The 20,531-nt window shown below is 58.9% G+C and overlaps 5 protein-coding genes across 7 annotated transcripts in view; 3 read left to right on the plus strand and 2 right to left on the minus strand.

Annotated features, from left to right (window-relative positions):
• The window catches only part of RLTPR (RGD motif, leucine rich repeats, tropomodulin domain and proline-rich containing), a 12,752-nt gene extending 8,557 nt beyond the window's left edge, over nucleotides 1-4,195 (plus strand). Inside the window, exons 30-37 of the mRNA XM_011996744.1 lie at nucleotides 446-546; nucleotides 629-989; nucleotides 1,073-1,195; nucleotides 2,639-2,675; nucleotides 2,836-2,907; nucleotides 3,032-3,253; nucleotides 3,865-3,942; nucleotides 4,032-4,195. Coding sequence (XP_011852134.1) covers nucleotides 446-546; nucleotides 629-989; nucleotides 1,073-1,195; nucleotides 2,639-2,675; nucleotides 2,836-2,907; nucleotides 3,032-3,253; nucleotides 3,865-3,942; nucleotides 4,032-4,144 — 1,107 coding nt within the window. The 3' untranslated portion in view covers nucleotides 4,145-4,195. The remainder of the gene's footprint in view (nucleotides 1-445; nucleotides 547-628; nucleotides 990-1,072; nucleotides 1,196-2,638; nucleotides 2,676-2,835; nucleotides 2,908-3,031; nucleotides 3,254-3,864; nucleotides 3,943-4,031) is intronic.
• ACD (adrenocortical dysplasia homolog (mouse)) lies at nucleotides 4,138-7,413 on the minus strand. The gene is given in 14 exon segments (XM_011996703.1): nucleotides 4,138-4,304; nucleotides 4,382-4,473; nucleotides 4,606-4,982; nucleotides 5,171-5,254; nucleotides 5,333-5,429; nucleotides 5,541-5,692; nucleotides 5,842-5,876; nucleotides 5,988-6,032; nucleotides 6,150-6,226; nucleotides 6,316-6,409; nucleotides 6,517-6,659; nucleotides 6,736-6,921; nucleotides 6,923-7,020; nucleotides 7,023-7,413. Coding segments are annotated over 14 exon segments (1,578 nt in total). The 5' UTR covers nucleotides 7,048-7,413; the 3' UTR covers nucleotides 4,138-4,231.
• A 136-nt stretch (nucleotides 7,414-7,549) lies between these two features.
• Nucleotides 7,550-9,364, plus strand: PARD6A (par-6 family cell polarity regulator alpha). Of its 2 annotated transcripts, none has more exons than XM_011996706.1 (3): nucleotides 7,550-7,695; nucleotides 8,049-8,271; nucleotides 8,488-9,364. In XM_011996706.1, exons 1-3 carry the CDS (start codon nucleotides 7,633-7,635, stop codon nucleotides 9,234-9,236), a joined length of 1,035 nt encoding a protein of 344 aa, XP_011852096.1. In that variant the 5' UTR covers nucleotides 7,550-7,632; the 3' UTR covers nucleotides 9,237-9,364. The 2 variants fall into 2 exon arrangements, with proteins under 2 accessions (XP_011852096.1, XP_011852094.1); XM_011996704.1 differs by having other exon boundaries at nucleotides 7,551-7,695; nucleotides 8,485-9,364.
• A 170-nt stretch (nucleotides 9,365-9,534) lies between these two features.
• Nucleotides 9,535-13,641, minus strand: ENKD1 (enkurin domain containing 1). Its single transcript, XM_011996710.1, has 7 exons — nucleotides 13,236-13,641; nucleotides 12,949-13,143; nucleotides 11,599-11,771; nucleotides 10,528-10,653; nucleotides 10,248-10,411; nucleotides 10,009-10,145; nucleotides 9,535-9,910 (listed from the first exon to the last, which is right to left on the minus strand). Exons 1-7 carry the CDS (start codon nucleotides 13,318-13,320, stop codon nucleotides 9,750-9,752), a joined length of 1,041 nt encoding a protein of 346 aa, XP_011852100.1. The 5' UTR covers nucleotides 13,321-13,641; the 3' UTR covers nucleotides 9,535-9,749.
• Nucleotides 13,642-13,683: 42 nt separating this feature from the next.
• Nucleotides 13,684-15,614, plus strand: LOC105551472 (chromosome unknown open reading frame, human C16orf86). Of its 2 annotated transcripts, none has more exons than XM_011996708.1 (4): nucleotides 13,684-13,950; nucleotides 14,176-14,405; nucleotides 14,737-14,957; nucleotides 15,026-15,614. In XM_011996708.1, exons 1-4 carry the CDS (start codon nucleotides 13,849-13,851, stop codon nucleotides 15,454-15,456), a joined length of 984 nt encoding a protein of 327 aa, XP_011852098.1. In that variant the 5' UTR covers nucleotides 13,684-13,848; the 3' UTR covers nucleotides 15,457-15,614. The 2 variants fall into 2 exon arrangements, with proteins under 2 accessions (XP_011852098.1, XP_011852099.1); XM_011996709.1 differs by having other exon boundaries at nucleotides 15,053-15,614.
• The last annotated feature ends 4,917 nt before the right edge of the window (nucleotides 15,615-20,531 follow it).

Genomic DNA, 20,531 nt, shown 5'->3' on the forward strand with positions numbered 1-20,531 from the left:
GAGGAGCTGGCTTGAGGCCCCCCAGAGGGTCTGACGCAGCAGCCGGCGCCACTGAGCCGGCAGCAGGCCGGGTGGAGTGGGGGTGGGGTGGGGGACACTGCAGGGAACTGTTCGCAGCAGAGCTGGTGGCAAGTGGGAATGGGTGACCCCGGGGGCACGTGGGGGCTAGGTTTGCTGGTGACCGGGTGGCTCGGGCATGTAGGATACTCTGTGGGACAAGGACGGGTGTGGACTGGGTGTGCGGGAGCCAGCAGCGGGTGAGGAGTGTGTGAAATCTGGCGTCTCTGTCCAGCAGCAGGACAGTAGGAGGCTGGTATCAGCAGCAGCCCCTAGGGTCACCCCAGTCTGGGATCCCGGAGTTACTCAGTCCAGGCTGCCGGCCAGGGGCGGGGGAGAAGCCAGAGTTGCACTCAGCCCTGACCCCTGACCCCATGATGCCCCCCAGGTGCCCCCAGCCTTGCCGCAGGAAGGGAATGGGCTCAGTGCCCGCGTGGACGAGGGCGTGGAGGAATTCTTCTCTAAAAGGCTGATCCAGCAGGATCGCCTGTGAGTGAGGGGCATCTGCTGGGGGTGGCAGAGGGTGGGATGCCTGATGGGCTTTCTCACTCACTGCTGGGTGTCCCCACAGCTGGGCCCCCGAGGAGGACCCGGCCACTGAGGGGGGTGCCACTCCTGTCCCCCGTACACTGCGAAAGAAGCTGGGCACCCTCTTTGCCTTCAAGAAGCCTCGTTCAACGCGGGGTCCACGACCTGATCTAGAGACCAGCCCTGGGGCAGCTCCCCGAACCCGAAAAACTACGTTTGGCGACCTACTGCGGCCGCCAACCCGTCCCAGCCGTGGTGAGGAGCCTGGTGGGGCTGAGGGGGACACCAGCAGCCCTGACCCTGCCCGCAGGAGCCGACCTCGGTACACAAGAGATAGCAAGGCCTACTCGATGATACTGCTGCCTGCTGAGGAGGAGGCAACACTGGGTGCCAGACCCGACAAGGTGAGGCTTGCTGATGGCAGGGCTAAGGCACTTCTGGGACCCAGGGCATGGACTCTCTCCAACCCGAGCATCTCTGTCCCTAGAGGCGGCCCCTGGAGCGGGGAGAAACAGAGCTGGCTCCATCCTTTGAACAGCGGGTACAAGTAATGCTGCAGAGGATAGGCGTCAGCCGAGGCAGCGGGGGTGCCGAAGGCAAGAGGAAGCAAGTGAGTTGGGGGCACATGACCGTGAAGTGAGAGGGCAGGTGGCATGCTGTGGGTGACATATGTGACCAAGATGGAGGAGACTCATGACAGATAGGTCTAATTGTCAGTTCTACTCCGTCCTCCTCAAAGTGGTTACAGAATCGACCTTTCTTCCCTCTTGGCTTCTCGACCCAGGCACAGGCCACCAGTATCTCCTCTTCGGACCTGAGAAAGTCTTTTCTCTGCAGGTCTAACAGAAATCTAAGGCCTGGGCCGGGTGCCGTGGCTCATGCCTGTATTCCCAGCACTTTGGGAGGCTGAGGCAGGTGGATTACCTGAGGTCAGGAGTTAAGAGACCAACCTGGCCAACATGGTGAAACCGTGTCTCTACTAAAAATACAAAAATTAGCCGGGTGTGGTGGTGGGCACCTGTAGTCCCAGCTACTTGGGAGGCTGAGGCACGAGAATTGCTTCAACCTGGGAGACAGGGCAGTGAGCCTAGATCGTGCCACTGCACTCTAGCCTGGACAACAAGAGTGAGACTCCATCTCAATTAAAAAAAAAAAGAAAGAAAAAGAAAAAAATCTGACCTTGTCACCTGTACTTGAAATAGCAAGTCCTCCAGGGGCTTCTTCTCAAGACACTGTTCAGACTTCACACCCTGCTTGGGGGCCCTGTGGGGTCTTGGCCCTGGCCACCTTAAAACCTCACTGCTTTCCTCCCCTAGGTGCAAATCAGAACCTCCACACACATCCCTGGGTGGTCTGGATGTCCTCCCTGCCTCGCTTCCAGTCTCTAATTGTGGGTTACACCAGGTCCCTCCTCAGCCATCCCTGCATTGCCCATGGTTCTTCCCTGACTCTCCTCTGTGGCCACCCTGCTAATGTCACTCTCATCACAATCCCAAAGAACCCCAGTCCTCCATACCATTCAATATCTTTTTTTTTTTTTTTTTTTGGCAGAGTCTCACTCTGTGGCCCAGGCTTGAGTGCAGTGGCCGGATCTCAGCTCACTGCAAGCTCTGCCTCCCGGGTTTACGCCATTCTCCTGCCTCAGCCTCCAGAGAACTGGGACTAGAGGTGCCCGCCACCTCGCCCGGCTAGTTTTTTGTATTTCTTAGTAGAGACGGGGTTTCACAGTGTTAGCCAGGATGGTCTCCATCTCCTGACCTCGTGATCCGCCCTTCTCGGCCTCCCAAAGTGCTGGGATTACAGGCTTGAGCCACCGCGCCCGGCCCCACTCAATATCTTAAAACAAAACAAAACAAAGCAAAGCATGAAGTTGGCCTGAATTTAGAAACATTGAAGTGTGCGAAGAGTTCTAAGAGGGCTGGACTGGGTTTGCCATGTTCTTGTCCAGTCCATGGTGGGCATTCAGTAGCTGGATTATAAGAACAATAATGAACAAAAGGCTAGGGTTTGGGGCCAGGGCAGGGCTGGAATCTGATTGCCCTGTTTCCTACAGAGCAAAGATGGCGAAATCAAGAAAGCTGGCTCAGATGGTAAGTGGGAGCCTGGGATGTGGCAGCAGATTCGCTGGGAGGTGTCCTTACAGACAGCCCCCAAGGCACTTGCTCTCCTGGGGGAGGAAGGGGAGAGGCCAGGTTTTTATTCCCCTCGCCTCCAAGGTCTGGTACCTGAGTCCCCAGCTCCGCCTTGCAGGTGACATTATGGACAGTTCCACGGAGGCCCCTCCCATCTCGATCAAGTCCCGCACCCACTCTGTGTCTGCTGGTGAGTGACGGCCACTGTGTGTGTTGGTAGGGGGAGCAGGGACAGGCAGGAGCAGGGTCAGACCGTTGTTCAGACCTATCTCCAAGACCTGACCAGGTCTTGGCTGACACCCTTCTCCCCACAGACCCCTCCTGCAGACCTTGCCCAGGGAGCCAGGGGCCCGAGTCTGCCACCTGGAAGACACTGGGGCAGCAGTTGAATGCAGAGCTCAGGAGCCGTGGTTGGGGCCAACAGGATGGTCCAGGCCCTCCCTCTCCTGGTCAAAGCCCAAGTCCCTGCAGAACCAGCCCCTCCCGAGACAGCCTGGGCCTCCCAGAGGACCCTTGCTTGGGCCCTAGGAATGAAGGTAGGCAGGTACCCGATTCCCCATCCCAATCCTGGGTTGGGTGCTGGAAGAGTTCCTGCTGGGAACTCGGCTCCTCTAAGGACCCTGAGGGTGGGAGGCAAGGGCTGGAGTGGGGACAGCTGTTGGAACACCCCTGATTCCCTGGCCTCCCTCAGATGGCCACCTGAGGCCGAGGCCTCTCTCGGCAGGGCGGCGAGCAGTGTCTGTGCATGAGGACCAGCTCCAGGCCCCTGCTGGTGAGGGGAGACACCTCCATGTGTGCTTGAATGCAGGAGATGCGGGAGGGTGGGCTTCTGGGGCTCCCTTCATGGCTTTGGTCCTTGGAGGGAGCCACCAGTGTGTGAGGGCTCAAGAAATCAGGGAGCCAGAAGGCCAGGTGCAAGGGTTTGACAATAAGCCCTTTCAACTAGCACTGGCTCCATGTCCCGAAGAGCAGCCTCTGTCAGGGGTGAGGACGCAGGGATGAGGGATGCTCTGAAGGCAGCAGTGTGTGTGAGCGCATACTTACATGCACTGGAGGTGGAAGAGAGGGGCAGAGGATGGACAGACCCCGAGCATTAGCACCGACCCCGAGCCTTAGCACCCACCCCAAGCCTTTCTGTGTCCCTTAGAACGGCCCCTGCGGCTGCAGCGCTCCCCGGTCCTCAAACGCAGGCCAAAACTTGAGGCACCTCCATCCCCAAGCCTAGGTAAGAGGGGGTCCAGGCCAGCTGGGAGGGTGGCAGGACTGCTTAGCCTAGCCCTGAACCTTCCTCTCTCCCCCTCCCTCTCCTCACAGGATCTGGCCTTGGAATGGAGCATCTGTCCCCACAGCCCACAGAGCCCTCCAGCCCCGAGCGGAGCCCACCCTCCCCAGCCACAGACCAAAGAGGCGGCGGCCCCAGTCCCTGATCCTCTCCTCTCCTGCCGCATGAGATTATTTTATTAAAAAACTCAAAGGAAGCAGAGTGTGGAGCGGTATCTGTCCTGCGTGACCTCTCACACTGGAGTTGGCTCAGACTCTGGATCCATCAGAAAGTGCAAGGCCCAGGCCATGAGCTGGGGAGGAAGCCTGGAAAGAAACCTCGGCTGCAGGTCAATGGAGCCTGGGACTAGTGACCAAGAGTTGGGGCAGACCCAGGAACTCACCTGGCAGCTTGGACCCGAGCACAGAGGGACGTGCAGGGTGGCTCATACTCATATTGGAAGGCAGAACCATCACGATGCCTCTTTGGGGGTTCCTGAAAGGGGTATGGTGTCTGGGGAAGAGCTAACAAGGACCCCAACCCCATCCAAGGCTACCCATGCTCCCTCCCAGCTCCACCTCAGGCCTTCCTCATTCCACCCTCCAGCTGCAGAGGGGCTACACTCACCCAGACACGGCAGGGCTCCTGGGCTCCTTTGGTAGCTCCGGTCCTGGGAGAAGGCCGCTGATTCTTGCAGGGCAACCCTACAAACTCCTTGAACTCCAGGCTAGGTTTCTGGGGCCTGGTCACAAGAGCCTGGTGTGGACTGGGGACATGGCCACGGGGTGAGAGATTGGGAGTGCAGCTCTGGAGTGGGGAGCTGGGGGTTTGGCTGGGGTGTGGGGACCTGGGGATCAGGGGGGCAGGGGCTGAGCAGATGGCTGGCGGGGGCTGGGAGCTGCTCCTCTGCCCTGGGTCTGGAGCAGCCAAGGACAGGGCAGGCAGAAGGCTGATGCTGGTACCACTTTCCTCGGATGACATGTGGCCGGGTAAGGCTGGGGTTCCTGAGGAGGAGGGGACTCATTGTAGGCAGAGCCCTCTCCGCTTAGCGCAGCTGAGTGGCCTGTGAGCTCAGACAGGACTGCAGGGACCGTGTTCATCCCCCACCCGCCGTGCAACTTTAACAGCATCCCGCGCAGCCCGGGAACCTGACAGATGGCAGTGAGTGCCTGTGACCTGTGCATCACCTCACCTGAGGAACTGGGTGAGGAAGGAGAGGCTATGAGGGTCAGAGATAGGTCCTGCAGAGCCGGGTCTGGTGGGGGCAGCTCAGGGCCTGGGGGGTTCAGGAAGGCTTATCAGCACTGTGGACCTGGGCCCCAGGTATCCCCCCAACCTCTCCAGTCCCCCTTACCCTGTGTCCTCTGACAAGGGCCTAGAGAGCTCAGAATTAGCTGGTCATTCTCAGAGATGCATAGCATTGAGCTGGGGACAGTGTACACAGCTTCTCCCTGTGAGACATAAACTCTGTAGGACAGGCCCGTTTACTCTCATGTCCTGTGGGACATGACCCTTGCCCAACTCCTCACCCTGACATCTCCCAAGAAAAGCCCCAGACTGACCGTGGCCTTGCATCGTGAGGCAGCCCAGTGGGTGAGCGGGGGTGCTGTGCAAGGGCCCTCCAGCGTCAGGCAGCTTTCAGCCAGGCACACCAGCGCCCCCTGATGCTCCTGATCCTCCTGCATTTCATCCAGAAGCTGGGACAGTGATAGGCCTGGGGACAGGGGACCATGGGATGAATCAAGGCTTAAAGGATAGGACTGGGAGGGGAAGTGGGAGGAGAGCTTATTGAGGAAGCGGGAGTTTAAGGCTGGAGAGGTCACTGCACAGGGTGTTAGGACGGCTGGCCAAGCCCTACAGTACCTGCATTGGACGAGGTGGACTCTGAAAGGTGCTCCCTACAGGAAGAGAGTGGCCAGGACTCAGGAACCATGCTGAAGCCTGTCTACCCAGATACACCAACCCCTCACCAAACCACACGTGGCCCCCGAGCCCAACCCCAGACTCACTCAAGGCAGTCATAGAGCTTTTTCTGAACATCTAAGTCTTGGTTGCTAAGAAAAAGATAAGGGTAGTTAATGGGGGCCCAAGCCCTCCTACCCCAAAGGCTTCTGCCAGCGCCGGCCAGGCTGGGGTGGGGAGAGCTGCTGGAGGGCGAAGGCATCACTTACCAACCAGGCACCCGTAGCCGGGGCTGCTCCGTGGGCAGCAGGCTGAAGCGGTCCACCTGGAGATAGAACTCTGCGGGCTGGAGGAGTTCGGGGGGAAGGGGAAGTCTCAGGAATCGTCACGAAGAGTCATGCCCGGTAACCCGCCCAAGGCAGTCTCACCACTCACCGCGCCGCCCTCAGCGACCTGGATATGAACCCCGCAGTCCTGCAGCAGCAGCAGCCGGCCCTCTGTCCCGCGGAAGCCGAACTCCTTCTCCTCCCTGCGGCGAGCAGGACCCTCACTGCCGGGCCCACCGGAACACAAGGCCCGCCCACCTCGCGCTCTCCTGCGGGACTCCGACCTCCGGAGCCGCGCGGGGCCTCTCACCAGTCCGAGGTGTCCAGGGCCTCCCGCGTCACCAGGCATCGGACACTGTAGGTCCCGTCAGACACAAGCAGCGTGGCCCCGACGTCGGACGCATCAGGGGCGTGGGATGGGCCCGCGGCCGCGGCCTCGGCCTCCTGTAGTACCTGACGGCGGCGAGCGGCGTCAATCCCACCACCCCGGGCCTCCGCCTCGGTCTCCGGGCCCTGAGTGGGGGCTCACCTCGAGCAGCTGCCCGGCTCGTGGACTGGAGAGTGTCTCCGACCCCAGAATCAGCTCTCGAATCCAGGGCCGTAGGACCAGCCTTCCCGAACCTGCCATCCCGGCGGCTGCACCTAGCGGAGGCAAACCGCCCGGGTTTCCCGCGAGCGCCGAGGCCCCGCCTCTCCTCGGAAGAGGAAGCGCCTTCGGCTGGGCGGGGCCTGAGGAGGCCCCGCCCACGTACACCCTGCGCCTGCGCAGGAGAGCGTCCTGCTCGGGAGGTTACGTGGAGACTCCCGCTGGTCCTCGGGATGCTGGCCCGTTTACTCTCATCGCGGCGTCACTCCGACAGCGGCCCGGCGTTTCGGCCGTTCGTCAAGATGCCTGTGGTACCGAGAGGGAACAGAACAAGAGCTGGTCCGGTCTCTGGAGAGGGATCCAGGGCAGGGGCCTGCGGCCGAGTGCCGTCCGTTAAGTTGACTCGAAACCATTTCAGCGCCGTGTGACCCCCGAGGGGTTCAGCACATATTTATTATGACTCAGTTTCCTCATCTACACAATGCACGGTCTTGTAAGGCCAGTGGAAATAAGAGCACACACACAACGTCCAATAAATGGTACTTCCTTGGCCCTCCCCTCGGATTGGCCGAGCTCTCCTCGCCAGACTCCGGGGGCGCGTGGACCTCAGCGTGATGACGCAAGAGCGGAGGAAGGTTCCTCTTCACCCCCGGCTCCGTTTCCTAGGAAACGTGGACTCCGCGTTCCACTCTGCTTCGCTGCCCCCTTGACGTCAGGCTCCGGATGGGAAGGCGGGGCGTGTGCTACCGCCAGGGGCGGGGCGGCGCGGGCGGGCCGGGCTGTGCACCTGCGCCTCGGCGGGCCGCCTGGGGCACCGTCCCCGGCCCGCCCGGCCCCGCCATGGCCCGGCCGCAGAGGACTCCGGCGCGCAGTCCCGATAGCATCGTCGAGGTGAAGAGCAAAGTAAGGGCTCCTCCGGCCTCGGCCCTAGGCGCTCCCAATTCCCTCTTTCTCCCCTTCCCAGCTCCTTGGTCCCCGCCACCTCTTCCCTCTATCTTCCAAGTCCCATTCTGCATTTCTGCTCGCCTTCCCCCATCCATCTTCCTTCCTCCACTGCTGGTCTCCAGATCTCTCTGTGGCCTGAGTACCTGGAGGGCGGAGAGAAGACCTTGGACAGCGTCCCTGGTACTGGAGCTGAGGTCTGGGCTTAAGGCTGCCGCTTTTGCGGCAGCCGGTATCTTTCCCACCCCTGCCAGCCTGCGGTGAGAAAGGGGCGCAGGCTGTCCTGACTCCTCTCCTCTAACCCCGACTTCCAGTTTGACGCCGAGTTCCGACGCTTCGCGCTGCCCCGCGCTTCGGTGAGCGGCTTCCAGGAGTTCTCGCGGTTGCTGCGGGCGGTGCACCAGATCCCGGGCCTGGACGTGCTACTTGGCTATACGGATGCTCACGGCGACCTGCTGCCCCTCACCAACGACGACAGTCTGCACCGGGCCCTGGCCAGCGGGCCCCCACCACTGCGCCTATTGGTGCAGAAGCGGGGTGAGGAGGGGTACAGTGGGCAGCCTCTGTGGGGTAAGGTGCCTGTGGGGCAGGTCTACAAGGGTTAGTCCATGCCCAGGGTACCCACGTGTCACCCTCTGCAGTCCCTGCCCTTGACCTGACCTCCAAGTGGTAGGAAATAGCTACAGTGGCCCTGTAAAGAGCCCAAGTTGGGGAGCAGGTCTCTGATCTCAACACCCCCCTCTTCTGCAGCAGAAGCTGATTCCAGCGGCCTGGCTTTTGCCTCCAACTCTCTGCAGCGGCGCAAGAAAGGGCTCCTGCTGCGGCCAGTGGCACCCCTTCGCACCCGTCCACCCCTGCTAATCAGCCTGCCCCAAGATTTCCGCCAGGTTTCGTCAGTCATAGATGTGGACCTACTGCCTGAGACCCACCGACGGGTGCGGCTGCACAAGCATGGTTCAGACCGCCCCCTGGGCTTCTACATCCGAGATGGCATGAGTGTGCGTGTGGCTCCCCAGGGCCTGGAGCGGGTTCCAGGAATCTTCATCTCCCGCCTGGTACGTGGGGGCCTGGCTGAGAGTACAGGGCTGCTGGCGGTCAGTGATGAGATCCTTGAGGTCAATGGCATTGAAGTAGCCGGGAAGACCTTGGACCAAGTGACGGACATGATGGTCGCCAACAGCCATAACCTCATTGTCACTGTCAAGCCGGCCAACCAGCGCAATAACGTGGTGCGAGGGGCATCTGGGCGTTTGACAGGTCCTCCCTCTGCAGGGCCTGGGCCTGCTGAGCCTGATAGTGATGATGACAGCAGTGACCTGGTCATTGAGAACCGCCAGCCTCCCAGTTCCAATGGGCTGTCTCAGGGGCCCCCATGCTGGGACCTGCACCCTGGCTGCCGACGTCCTGGTACCCGCAGCTCTCTGCCCTCCCTGGATGACCAGGAGCAGGCCAGTTCTGGCTGGGGGAGTCGCATGCAAGATGGTAGTGGCTTCAGCCTCTGACAGGCAGGGTGCAGCCCCATGCCACTCCAAACTGCTGGGACATGGCAGGGACTTCACAGTGGGGGTTTTTAGCTGGCTCCCAGGGCTCCCTCAGCCTGGGGAACATTAAAGGTTTTTCTACAAATACAGTCTTGGTCCTTCTGTGTCCCAGTCCCAGCCTCCTCCCTGGTCCCACCAGCTTGTCTTCTGCTCTGGACTAAGTCCGGAGTGACAATGGGGAGAACTTCCTGCAATCAAGCAGCAGGAGGGCCACCAGGCTTGGCATTTTTAGGGTAAGAAAAGCTCCTATGGAAACAAATCCTGTGTACAAAAGGTTTAATTTTGGCAAAGCGGTTAAAAGGCTGGGTGGCCCTTCTGCAGCCACTGGTGGCTGGGAGGAGTGCTCTAGGGACACTGGCCACCCCCCTGCTCCTGTCTTCAGACCTCTGCTCTGCGATTGGGTCCGACCCTGTCCTTTGCAGCCATGTGGCGATCCTCAGCATGGAGCTCCCTGCCACTGTCCCTCAGAGGGGCTCAGGTATCCATCTTCACAAAGACTTTGGGCCGAGAAAAGATCTTGATGGCCTCCTCTACCTGCACCAGTTTCCGATCCAGCTCAGCACGGTGGCTCTGGGCTCTCAGTGAGTCTGCCCCGGCAGGCAGCAGTACCAGCTCACGCAGCAGCTGGCTCTGGCCTACAGGGGGCCCAGGAACAGTGAGAACAGTGAGTGTTGGGCAGGGGTGCCTGGTCCCCAGTGGGGTCCCCCTCCAGCCTCCCTGCCCAGGTACTCACTCTGGAGCAGCTTGGTCAGTGTTTCCAGCCGCTGGTTTTCAGGCATGCGCGTGTGGCCTGGGGGCATGGCAGGGTCTGGCTGGCTCTGCTTGCGAGCCTCAGCCTCCCGCTGCCACAGGTCCCTGCGCTCCAACAAGCTGTGGGTACACAGGTTCAGGGTTGATGACCCCAGGGCGGAGGTTGGTTCCCGCCCTCCACAGGTGTCTCCCTCACCCTGAGTGTCAGGCAGTGAGACCTACTAATGTGGCACATGGCCCTTCTGTGTGGCATTGTAGTGCTCCTGGGCCTGCCGCTGCTGCTCTAGCACTTGTGCCAGGACCTGCAGCGAGCGGGAATGCCTCCGGGGGGCCCTCTTCGCAGCTCGTGCATTGTGACGAATGAAGTCCACCCCCAGGCCTGGCTCCTGCAGGACACAGCAAGCGTGGGTGGGGGCAGACAGCATTATGTTGTGTCCCTGAACCCCCACCACACACCGGGAACCCTGCCCAACCACCATCCAGCCCCCACACATCCTCTCACCTTAGCTTTGGGACCTGGTGGTGTTGGCTGGGGACTAGGTACACGGGGTGGTGGGAGGCCAGGGCCGCAGCGGGAGTGCGCCCGCAGGAAGTGTGCAGACTCTGTCCCAAAGGCAGGGCCAGGCTCCTGGAGGGCAGGGCACAGCAGAGAGACCAGGCAGGCTGAGGTCTGGGGCTCAAGCTGCAAAACCCTGGCTCTCTTGGCCCTTCTGACCTTTGCATCCGTGTCCCTCGGGCCCTCTTCCCTCTTCAAGAGACACTTGTCCTCATCAGCACACAAACGTGTCAGTATGTCACATTTTTAAGAAAACAACAAACCATCTCTCCTTCCACCTCAGTACTGGCCCACCTACCACTCTCTTTCATCCTTCCTAGCCAAGCTTCCTGGCTCTAGCCCCGCAAGGTTCCTGACGGCTGGCCTCCAAGTCCTCAAATCCAGGCGGTTACTTCCTTGGTCTCGTTGTCCTCAACCTGATCATCAATAACTCCTGGGTCTCACTCCTGAGATCCAGGCCTGAATTTCCATCTGCTTCCTGGACACACTCCCACCCCCTGGGAGCCCCACAGATGCTTCAGCCCAGACACATTTGTGTGACCTTGCCTTTCCTCTCACTCCTGCTCTTCCTGCTGAGTCCCTGGATGGAAAGATGGTGCTACTCTCTACCCGAGACAGAGCCCCCCACCATACCCCTGCCCTTCCCACTGTCCTCAGAAATAAGGACTGAAAAGTGGCTTTTGTGGCCCCTGATGTGGGCCCAGCTGACTTCTTGGCCTAACTTCACGCCTTTCTTTCCTCACAGTGAACTGTACACCTGGCATCTCCACTGCTGCGTGCCCTGTGGTCTGTGAGGTTCCATCTTTTGGGAGTGGTCTCCTCTGCTGTCCCCTTGACTAACTGCTGCTTGCCCCTCAGGATCAGCCCCGCCATCACCACTTCTGAGAAGCCCCCCAGCCTCGCCCTGCAGCAGAGCCAGGGTCTCTTAGTTCCCTCCCTCCCCAGAACTTGGATCAGGGTATAGCTGCCTGTTGGCCAACAAAAAGGATAATACTTCTGGCTCCCTGTAGCAGGTACCTGGAGCTGGGCCTTGACCCGGGACTCCACCTTATCGTACTTGGGTGAGCGCCACAGAGCCTTCAGGGGCCTGGGCTGTCCATGCTCTCGGCTGCGCTCCTGTTCTCTGAAGCGCTTCTGAATCTCCCTGATCCGCCTCAGGTTCTCCTTCTCATGGTCTTTAGGGTCCTTCCCTGGAGAAAAGATGCCACCAGTCTCTGCCCTACATAGGGCCCACACAATCCAACTTCCACTAGTTCACACACAGGCCTGCCCCCTGCCTCCTACAGAAAGAGTTCCCTTCCTCATGTAGTATTTCAGGATGACTGTCTCCATTATTATTATTATTATTTGAGACAGTGTCTCGCTCTGTCACCCAGGCTGGAGTACAGTGGCACGATCACAGCTCACTGCAGCCTTGACCTCCCCAGCTCAAGTGATCCTCCCACTTCAGCCTGCTGAGTAGCTGGGATTACAGACACACGCCACCATGCCAGGCTAATTTTTGTATTTTTTGTAGAGATGGGGTTTCACCATGTTGGCCAGGCTGGTTTCCATCTCCTGGGCTCAAGTGATCCGCCTGCCTGGGCCTCCCAAAGTGCTGGGATTCCAGGAGTGAGCCACTGCGTCCGGGTGATTTTCTCCATTATTATAGTGAAGTATACCATAGATCATCTCATATATGACATTCATCTCTTGTTCTTTGTCTCCTACCTTGACTCAATGATGGCTCATGCTTATCTTCAACCCTGTGTTCTAGCACTTATATGGCCTGGCACACAGTGGGCACTCAACAAACAAATTTGACGGGTAATAAATGCACGAAGCAGGCCGGGCGCGGTGGCTCAAGCCTCTAATCCCAGCACTTTGGGAGGCCGAAACGGGCGGATCACGAGGTCAGGAGATCGAGACCATCCTAGCTAACACGGTGAAACCCCGTCTCTACTAAAAATACAAAAACTTAGCCGGGCATGGTGGCGGGCGCCTGTAGTTCCAGCTACTCGGGAGGCTGAGGCAGGAGAATGGCGTGAACCCGGGAGGCGGAGCTTGCAGTGAGCCGAGATCCCGCCACTGCACTCCAGCCTGGGCGACAGAGCGAGACTCCGTCTCAAAAAATATAAATAAATAAATAAATAAATAAATAAATAAATAAATAAATGCACGAAGCAGAGCTAGGGCTTCGTGGGAACTACCTTATTCAGTTCACTTCCTTCGAGAAGGTAGCACATTTCTCCCCCTTTTATAGTTGGGGAAACTGAGACTCAAGAGATGCAAAGCCTGGGCCCAGGTCAGGGCGGAAAGAGCAGCTGCTTTTGATCTCTTTCCACCCCGCATTGCCTCTCTGCCCCTTCTTCCATTCCTGGGACTTACTCTTGAGAGAGGCCCCAGGACCTAGGGAGATCCCCTCGAGTTGCAACAGCACGTCCCCGACGCCGCGCCGGCCGCGCTCCAGGATCTCTCGGGCACCGGGACCGATGCGGGGGCCACAGGGAGCGGTGGCGTCCAGGGCCCGGTCCGAGGTCAGCAAGTCCAGCTTCAGCGCGTTTCCCTCGAGGCGCCCTTGAGCTGTGGGGCGGAGCCGGGCGGAGTCCAGGACTCAGAGGTGGAGCCGGGGCCGACCCCTGAGCCTAGCACCACCGCCGAGCCCCCGGACTCACCCGAGGCCGGCCGCCGGTAGTAGTCAGGGCAGAGCGTCGGGTCTGGGGGGATGGGCCCCGAGATGCGGGACGGGCCCTCGCACATGCCGCCGGCACCGCCCAGCAACGGTGCCCCGAGGCCTGCAGGGCTGTGCACCTCCCTCCCCGGGCCCCCTTCCCCAACCCCGGGCCTCCTCCCTCGCCTGGGACCCTGACCCTGGCGTGCCCGTCACTCCCGGGCCCCTGCCGGTCCCTGCCTGGGCCCCGGCCTCGCTCGCCGCCTCCGCGACCTCTCCCCCCAGCCCACTTCTCGGTCCCGCTCGCGGCCTCTCCCCCGCGGCACTCGGGCAGGGGCTCACTCGAGAGGTTTTGCCGCCAGCCGCTGCCACCCGACGGGAGTTGTTGTTGCCGGGCAACCGTGGCTTCCGTCCCCGGGGTCAGGGCCCACTGACCCTGGCGCAAAGCGTCCTGGGGCTTGTAGTTTCCGCCGAGTGTGGGCTCCGCGGTCGCGGGTTTCGCTTCCCAGCTCTGCCCTCGCTTGCTGGCCCGTCTCCAGGGTCAGCGCGGGGCCACCATCCAGCCGCTCGGGGCCCTCCCCAAGCAGCTGTGGAGGATGCACTGAGCCTGCGCAGCCATGGCCTCGGCAGGGGCGGAGAGGCGGCCGGGGGTCCAGGAGGCTACGGTCGTGGGGCAGGGACAGCTCGCGGAGGACCCCGGCAGCGCTCAGACCTCTGAGGTGACCGTCAGGCTGTTTAACCTTCAAACACGGGGCCGCAGCACTCTGAGAGGCGGAACTCTGAGCGCCCTGACCCGCTAACTGCCAGGCTGGGCCCTCCAGGCGGGGAGGGGCACAGGCTGGTGTCCTTATTCCCGTTTCGGTGTCTAATGTTAGGTGTTCAGTGACGGATCCCTATGTCCTTTGCCCGACCATGGTGACCGATGGCCTGTGTGTCACCTCTAGTGTCCAGTGGCGGAAGAACATTTCCTGGTGCCAGCCCATGAGGCCCGCGGAACCCAGGGTGAAGACCAGCGCCCAGCAGGCGCAGCTTCGGAGCTGGAGCTCCAGGAGGAAGGACCCAAGCTGGGGGAGGAGAGGCCCAAGCCGGAAGCCGGGGCGCTAGAGGAGAGAGGCCCCAGGCCCGTGGTCTCCATTGTGAGGCCCCGTCACGGTCCAAAGAGGAAGCCTGTCAAGTGAGGGGGCTCTGGGGGAGGAGGAGGGGAAGGAGCTGCAGGCCCGGGGTTGGGGCACACACCCCAGTAGCATTCCTGATTCCTGCACTCCTGCAGGAAGGATTCTTGTCCCCTGTCACTACCATCACTCTCCTCTCCCGTTCTTCCAGAGCCCCCGTGTAGGGAGCAGCAGGAGAGTGGGAGCTTCAGGGTTTGTAGGGCACTGGGCTCACTGGCCTCTAAGCCTCTTGGGCCTGGGGCCTCATCGACCAGGAAAGGGGCAGGCGTCGAGTCCTGGGGCGGTGGGCAGGCTGGGGTATTCCCTGGGTCAGGTCTCTTGTCCCTGGCTCAGGTCCCTCAGCCTCCCGGGCCTTCGTACCCATCCCAAGGCTGAAGCTGAGCTGCCACCCAGGCTGCCGCTGCAGGAGGAGGAGCCAGAGGGCAGCCAGAGTGAGCCCTCACCATCTGCCAAACAGCACAAAAAAGCCAAGAAGCGCAAGAGCCTGGGGGCTCCCGTGCTCCACGCTGTGGCCAGCACGGTGTCTGCACCCTTAGAGACATTGGGGCTGGAGCGTGAGTGGCAGTCCCTGGGCTGTTCCTTCTCCCTGTGGGGCCCGACATGGCACAACCTGGCGCTCTAGCCTCTGCCCTGCCCTGGGTCTTTGCAGGAAAGGCCCAGCGCCTGCGACCCCTGTACCAGTACATCAACTATTGCAACCCCGAGCTGAACCAGGCAGGGGAGGGGGACGGGGAGGCCGAGGTGGAGGCAGAGGCAGAGCTGGCCCTGGTTCCCGAGGAGGCAGGTGTGGAGCAACTGCAGGCCTTGCTGCCCTTGGCAGGTGAGCTGGGCCCAGGCCTCGCTTTGCCCTGTCCCCGTCCATTAGTGACCCCCATCCATGCTCTGGCTCCCCTCGGAGAGGAGGCTGGAGAGGAGGCTGGGGGCTTGCCCAGCTTGGGGGTGAGTGACCACCACAAGGCTGAGGTGGATAAGTCAACCCAGGTGGACATCGACAAGATGCTGAGTGTCTGCACTGCTCCGCTTGTCCCCCCGCTCTCTCCTCAGTACAAGTGACTGTCCCGCCCCACTGGTGGCTCCCCTCCTTCCATGCCTGAATTTGGCTTCAGGCTTCCTGTGGGCCTAGGCCCTCTGGTGGAGGGGGCAAATTTGGCACCTGCCCCCACTTGGGACTTTGGGCTTGCTGAAAATAAATATTTTTCTTTTTCAAAGACTTTGTGATTCCCCGGATAGGTTTCCTGAACTGGGAAAGAGGATGGAGGACTCAACAGTGCAGGGTTTGAGGCCTGAATGGTCATGTGCATCTCCTGAGACTTTGACAATGACAGATGCCTTTGTGCCACCCCATGCCTCACTGAATTGGGGTGGACCTGGTACTGTGTGTTTAGGTGAATCTGAGGGTCAGGCGGCTAACTGGGTGATGAAGAGGGAAGTGAGAAGGAGGAACTTGGAGCAGAGGAAAGAAAGGGTCTGTAGGGTCATGGGAAGCAGGTGTTTGGCCCTACTCTTTGTCTCCTGGGGAAGGGCCTGCATTTGGTTTCACCTTGAGGGGATCAAAACTTAGGATCCTCCTAGGAGGTAGCTCAGAGTTCTTTTGCCTGTCGCCGGAGTGACAGCTTTGGGATGTTTTCCACTCATTGCCAGACCATAGCTGGACCGGACCTTGTCCATGGAGTAGCCCCTGGTCACAGGTGACAGGGCATCAGTGATGTTTTCCTGACAGGCAGGGGTGGGCAGGGGCAGTAAGTGCATCTGGGGCCCTGAGGCCAAGCCACTGGATGACAACTGTGTCCAACCGGCAGGGATCTCTGCTGCCAGAGCCAGCCAGTGTTGGCCATTTTGGAAACTGCACATCCTGGGCCTCCTGTGTGTTCCTTGGACACCGCAAACAGACACAGGGAATTTCAAGTTCATGGATAATTTCCCCTCCCTCCAACTGGCTTTTCCTCCTGTATCTCATCTGCGCAATTGTTTAAGCTAGAATCTTGGATGTCACCCCAGACTCCATCCTGTTCTTTGTCCCCTGATTCTTACAAGCTAAGCAGACATTGAGGCCAGTGAACATACCCTTTCAGGCTGAGAACCTCTCGGACCCCACAGTCAGCACCGTTGCCTGGACCACTGTCATCTCCAGGTGACAGCCTCACTGGTCTCCCTGCCTGTCATCCCTTGGCCCACAGATCCATCCAGTGGCCCTGCGACACACACACCTGAGCCCCTGATGGTGTCACTCCCCCTTGGGATTCCCCTTCTCTTGCTCCAGCTATCTTAGAACTCAGTGGCTTCCTGTAATTCCCTGAGCAGTTACACCTTTTCCTCCCTTTACTCTGTGCATGTGGGGTTTCCTCTGCCTAAAATGCCTTTATTCCCACCTCTCCCCCTGGCTAGTGCACATACACCTTTGAAAACCCTGCTTCCGGCCGGGCGCGGTGGCTCAAGCCTGTAATCCCAGCACTTTGGGAGGCCGAGACGGGTGGATCACAATGTCAGGAGATCGAGACCATCCTGGCTAACCCGGTGAAACCCCGTCTCTACTAAAAAATACAAAAAACTAGCCGGGCAAGGTGGCGGGTGCCTGTAATCCCAGCGACTCGGAGGCTGAGGCAGGAGAATGGCGTAAACCCGGGAGGCGGAGCTTGCAGTGAGCTGAGATCTGGCCACAGCACTCCAGCCTGGGCGATAGAGCGAGACTCCGTCTCAAAAAAAAAAAAAAAAAAGAAAACCCTGCTTCCTGGGGAGGCAGACAGCATGCCATGTTGCCCTGCATTGTAGCACCTACATACTACTATCATGTGGGTTTTAACTGTCTTCAGGGCTAGATTGTGAGCTCCCTAAGGGCACATCTCATTGCATCACATCCACCAAGCCAGAGGGCTCCCTAAAAGGCACCAAGGTGATGAGACCGAAGTGAGGGTGGAGGAAGTTGCAGAGAGGGACATGCCGGAATCTGAAAGGCTGAGGTCATCCCGAGGACACAGTCATGTGTAGGTTCCCTGGAATATGGCCTGGCAAGGTCACTGGAGGAAGTGGGATGGGCAGGTTCGGGTGGGAAAAGCAGGGTCCCCTTTCTGGCATCATCCCAGGCTGCTCCCTCCTTTGACAGGGTCACTTGGGGGCTCACTGGCCCCATGGCAAGCCATGGGGTCAGGATGTTTTTTTTTTCTTTGAGACAGGGTCTCCTTCTGTCACCCAGGCTGGAGTGCAGTGGCACAATCTTGGCTCACTGCAACCTCCACCTCCCGGACTCAAGGATTACAAATGTGAGCCACCGTGCCTGGCCAAAAAATTTTTTTGTGGAGATAGGGTCTGTGTTCCTCAGGTTGGTCTCAAACTCTGGACCCCAAGCAATCCTCCCTCCTTGGCCTCCCAAAGTGCTGGGATTACAGGCATGAGCCAACACACCCAGCCAAGATAATGGAGCTTAACCTCCTCGCTTTATGGTTGGGAAGGCAGAGGCCTGGAGAGAAGTGGCCTTGCAGGAGACTACACCCTGGGATCTAGGAATCCCTGTCCTCAGTTGTGCAGGATCTGCCGACCTGGGGACTCTCTGGCTAAGGCCTGACCCCAGAAGGCCTCCCTATCTTTATGCAGCCTCCAGGGCTGGAAGTGTAAGCAAGGCCAGAACTGATAAGGAAGAGCTGGTCCTGTCTTCTCACAGGCGAGGCAGGAATTAGAAATCGTGGGAGAACTAGTCTGCAATTCCTGAGGCCTATTACCCAATGGACTTGTCTAAGCAGGGTGGGTGGCACGAACTGCAGAAAGGATCAAGTCCCTACTACTCCTAGAAGCTCGCTGTAAAGGAGCAATGCTACATGATTTAGGGAGACGTGTAGCTGGGCGTGGTGGTCTGTGTCTGTAGTCCCAGATATTTGGGAGGCTGAGGCAGGAGGATCGTTTGAGCCCGGGAGTTCAAGACCAGCCTGGGCATTATTTTTCCCTGTCTCAAGAAGTAAAAATGATGCAGCCATAAAACAGAATGAAATCGTGTCCGTTGCAGCAACATGGAAACGGCTGAGACCACTATCCTAAGCAAATTAACACAGGAACAGGAAACCAAATAGAACATGTTCTCACAAGTGGGAGCTACACATTGGGTACACATGGACACAAAGATGGGAAACATAAACACAAGACTACGAGAGGGGGCAGAGAGGGGGTGGGGTGAGTGTTGAGAAAACCTATTGAGTACTGTGTTCACTACCTGGGTGATGAGACCAATCGTCCCCAAACCTCAGCATCACACAGTATACACATGTAACAAACTTACACATGTACCCCCTGAATGTAAAATAAAAGTTGAAATTATATATTCAAAACAAGTGGCCAGGTGCAGTGGTTCATGCCTGTAATCCTAGCACCTTGGGAGGCTGAGGGGGGCAGATCACTTAGGCCAGAAGTTCAAGACCAGCCTGGACAATGTGGTGAAACCCCGTCTCTACTAAAAATACAAAAATTAGGCTGGGGGCGGTGGCTCACGCCTGTAATCCCAGTACTTTGGGAGGCCAAGGTGGGTGGCACGAGGTCAGGAGTTCGAAACCAGCCAGCCTGGCCAACATGGTGAAACCCCGTCTCTACTAAAAATACAAAAAAATTAGTCGGACGTGGTGGTGTGCGCCTGTAATTCCAGCTACCTACTCGGAAGGCTGAGGCAGGAGAATTGCTTGAACCAGGGGGGTGGAGGTTGCAGTGAGCCGAGATCACGCCACTCCACTCCAGCCTAGGCAACAAGAGCGAAACTCCGTCTCAAAAGCAAACAAAACCCCCCCCCAAAATTAGCCAGGTGTGGTGGCGGGCACCTGCAGTCCCAGCAACTTGGGAGGCTGAGGCAGGAGAATCGCTTGAACCCGGGAGGTGGAGGTGGCTGTGAGCCAAGGTGATGCCACTGCACTTTGGCCTGGGTGACAGAGTGAGACTCTGTCAAGAAAAGAAAGGAGGGAAGGGAAGGGAAGGGGAGGATAGGGAAGAGAAGGGGAGGGGAGGGAGAGAGGGAAAGAGGAACGGAGGGAGGGAGGGAATAAAGGAAGGAAGGGAGGAAGGAAGGGAGGGAGGGAGGGAGGGAATAAAGGAAGGAAGGAAGGGGGAGAGAGAGAGAGAGAGAAAGAAAAGAAAAAGAAAGAGAGAAAGAAAGAAAAGAAAAAGAAAGAAAGAGAGAGAGAAAGAAAGAAAGAAAAAAGAGAGAGAGAGGGAGGGAGGGAGGGAGGGAGATGCAACCTCAGTGCAACTGAGGACCAAGGCTGTGGGACCACAGGTTGGGGAGTGGCTACTTTGCCGAGGGCAGAAGTGGTGACCAGGCAGTCCTCCAGCTGACTCCTGAGAGAGAGAGGTGGTGCCTTCCAGGAAGAGGATGTGCCAGGGACAAAGCCCTGTTAGTATGGAAGCTGCCACCTCTGCAGGAGGGCTGCTTAGTGTGGCTGGAGTGGAGGGCATGGCCATATGGAAACCAGGCCGGGCAAGTCCGGGGGTGAGGAAGAGGGGTGTGGACAGGGAGGGATCTTGGCGTGACGTTCAGGAGAGGCTGCTTGGCTGGCAGGGTGACGGGCAGAACAGGAAAGGAAGCGGCTGCCACTGTCTGGGTGAAAACAGTTCTGGATTTGGTGAAAACAGTCCTGGATTTGGCTGGAGGTTGAAGAATAAGCAACAGGTATTCTGGAAGTTCTCTTCTGGTTGCTGTATCTGATGAGCAAAGCTAACTGCATTTTTACTGTCCTGGAAATACTTTATTTTGACCTGAGAAAGAGCTAGCTAGTAACATCCTGAGATTTGGAAACAGGTCCTGGGAGATGCTGTCTTCTTCCAGGAGGGGGCGCTGCTGGACAGGTCTGGAACCAGTGTGGGTTCAGTCCCGCATGGAGACCAGAACCCTGTGGGCTCCCTTGGCCACAGGTATCTCAGCACATCTGTCTTCCCCATCCCATGTGGGACTGACCAGCTCTGATACCCAGGAGATACTCGATGGTAAAGACATTTGAGGGAAGAGGCCATGTACCCCTCTGGCCATGAATCTAGGTTCTGGGGATTCCCTTAGAGGAAACAGGATCCTCATTGAAGTAGCTCTGCACTAAGCCCCAGCACATTCTGGGAACCCAAGTGCCATTCTGGATGGCCACATGGCCCTTTCTTATGTGGGAGCA

The sequence above is a fragment of the Mandrillus leucophaeus genome, unplaced genomic scaffold (assembly GCF_000951045.1).
Source record: "Mandrillus leucophaeus isolate KB7577 unplaced genomic scaffold, Mleu.le_1.0 Scaffold522, whole genome shotgun sequence".
Lineage (NCBI taxonomy): Eukaryota > Metazoa > Chordata > Mammalia > Primates > Cercopithecidae > Mandrillus > Mandrillus leucophaeus.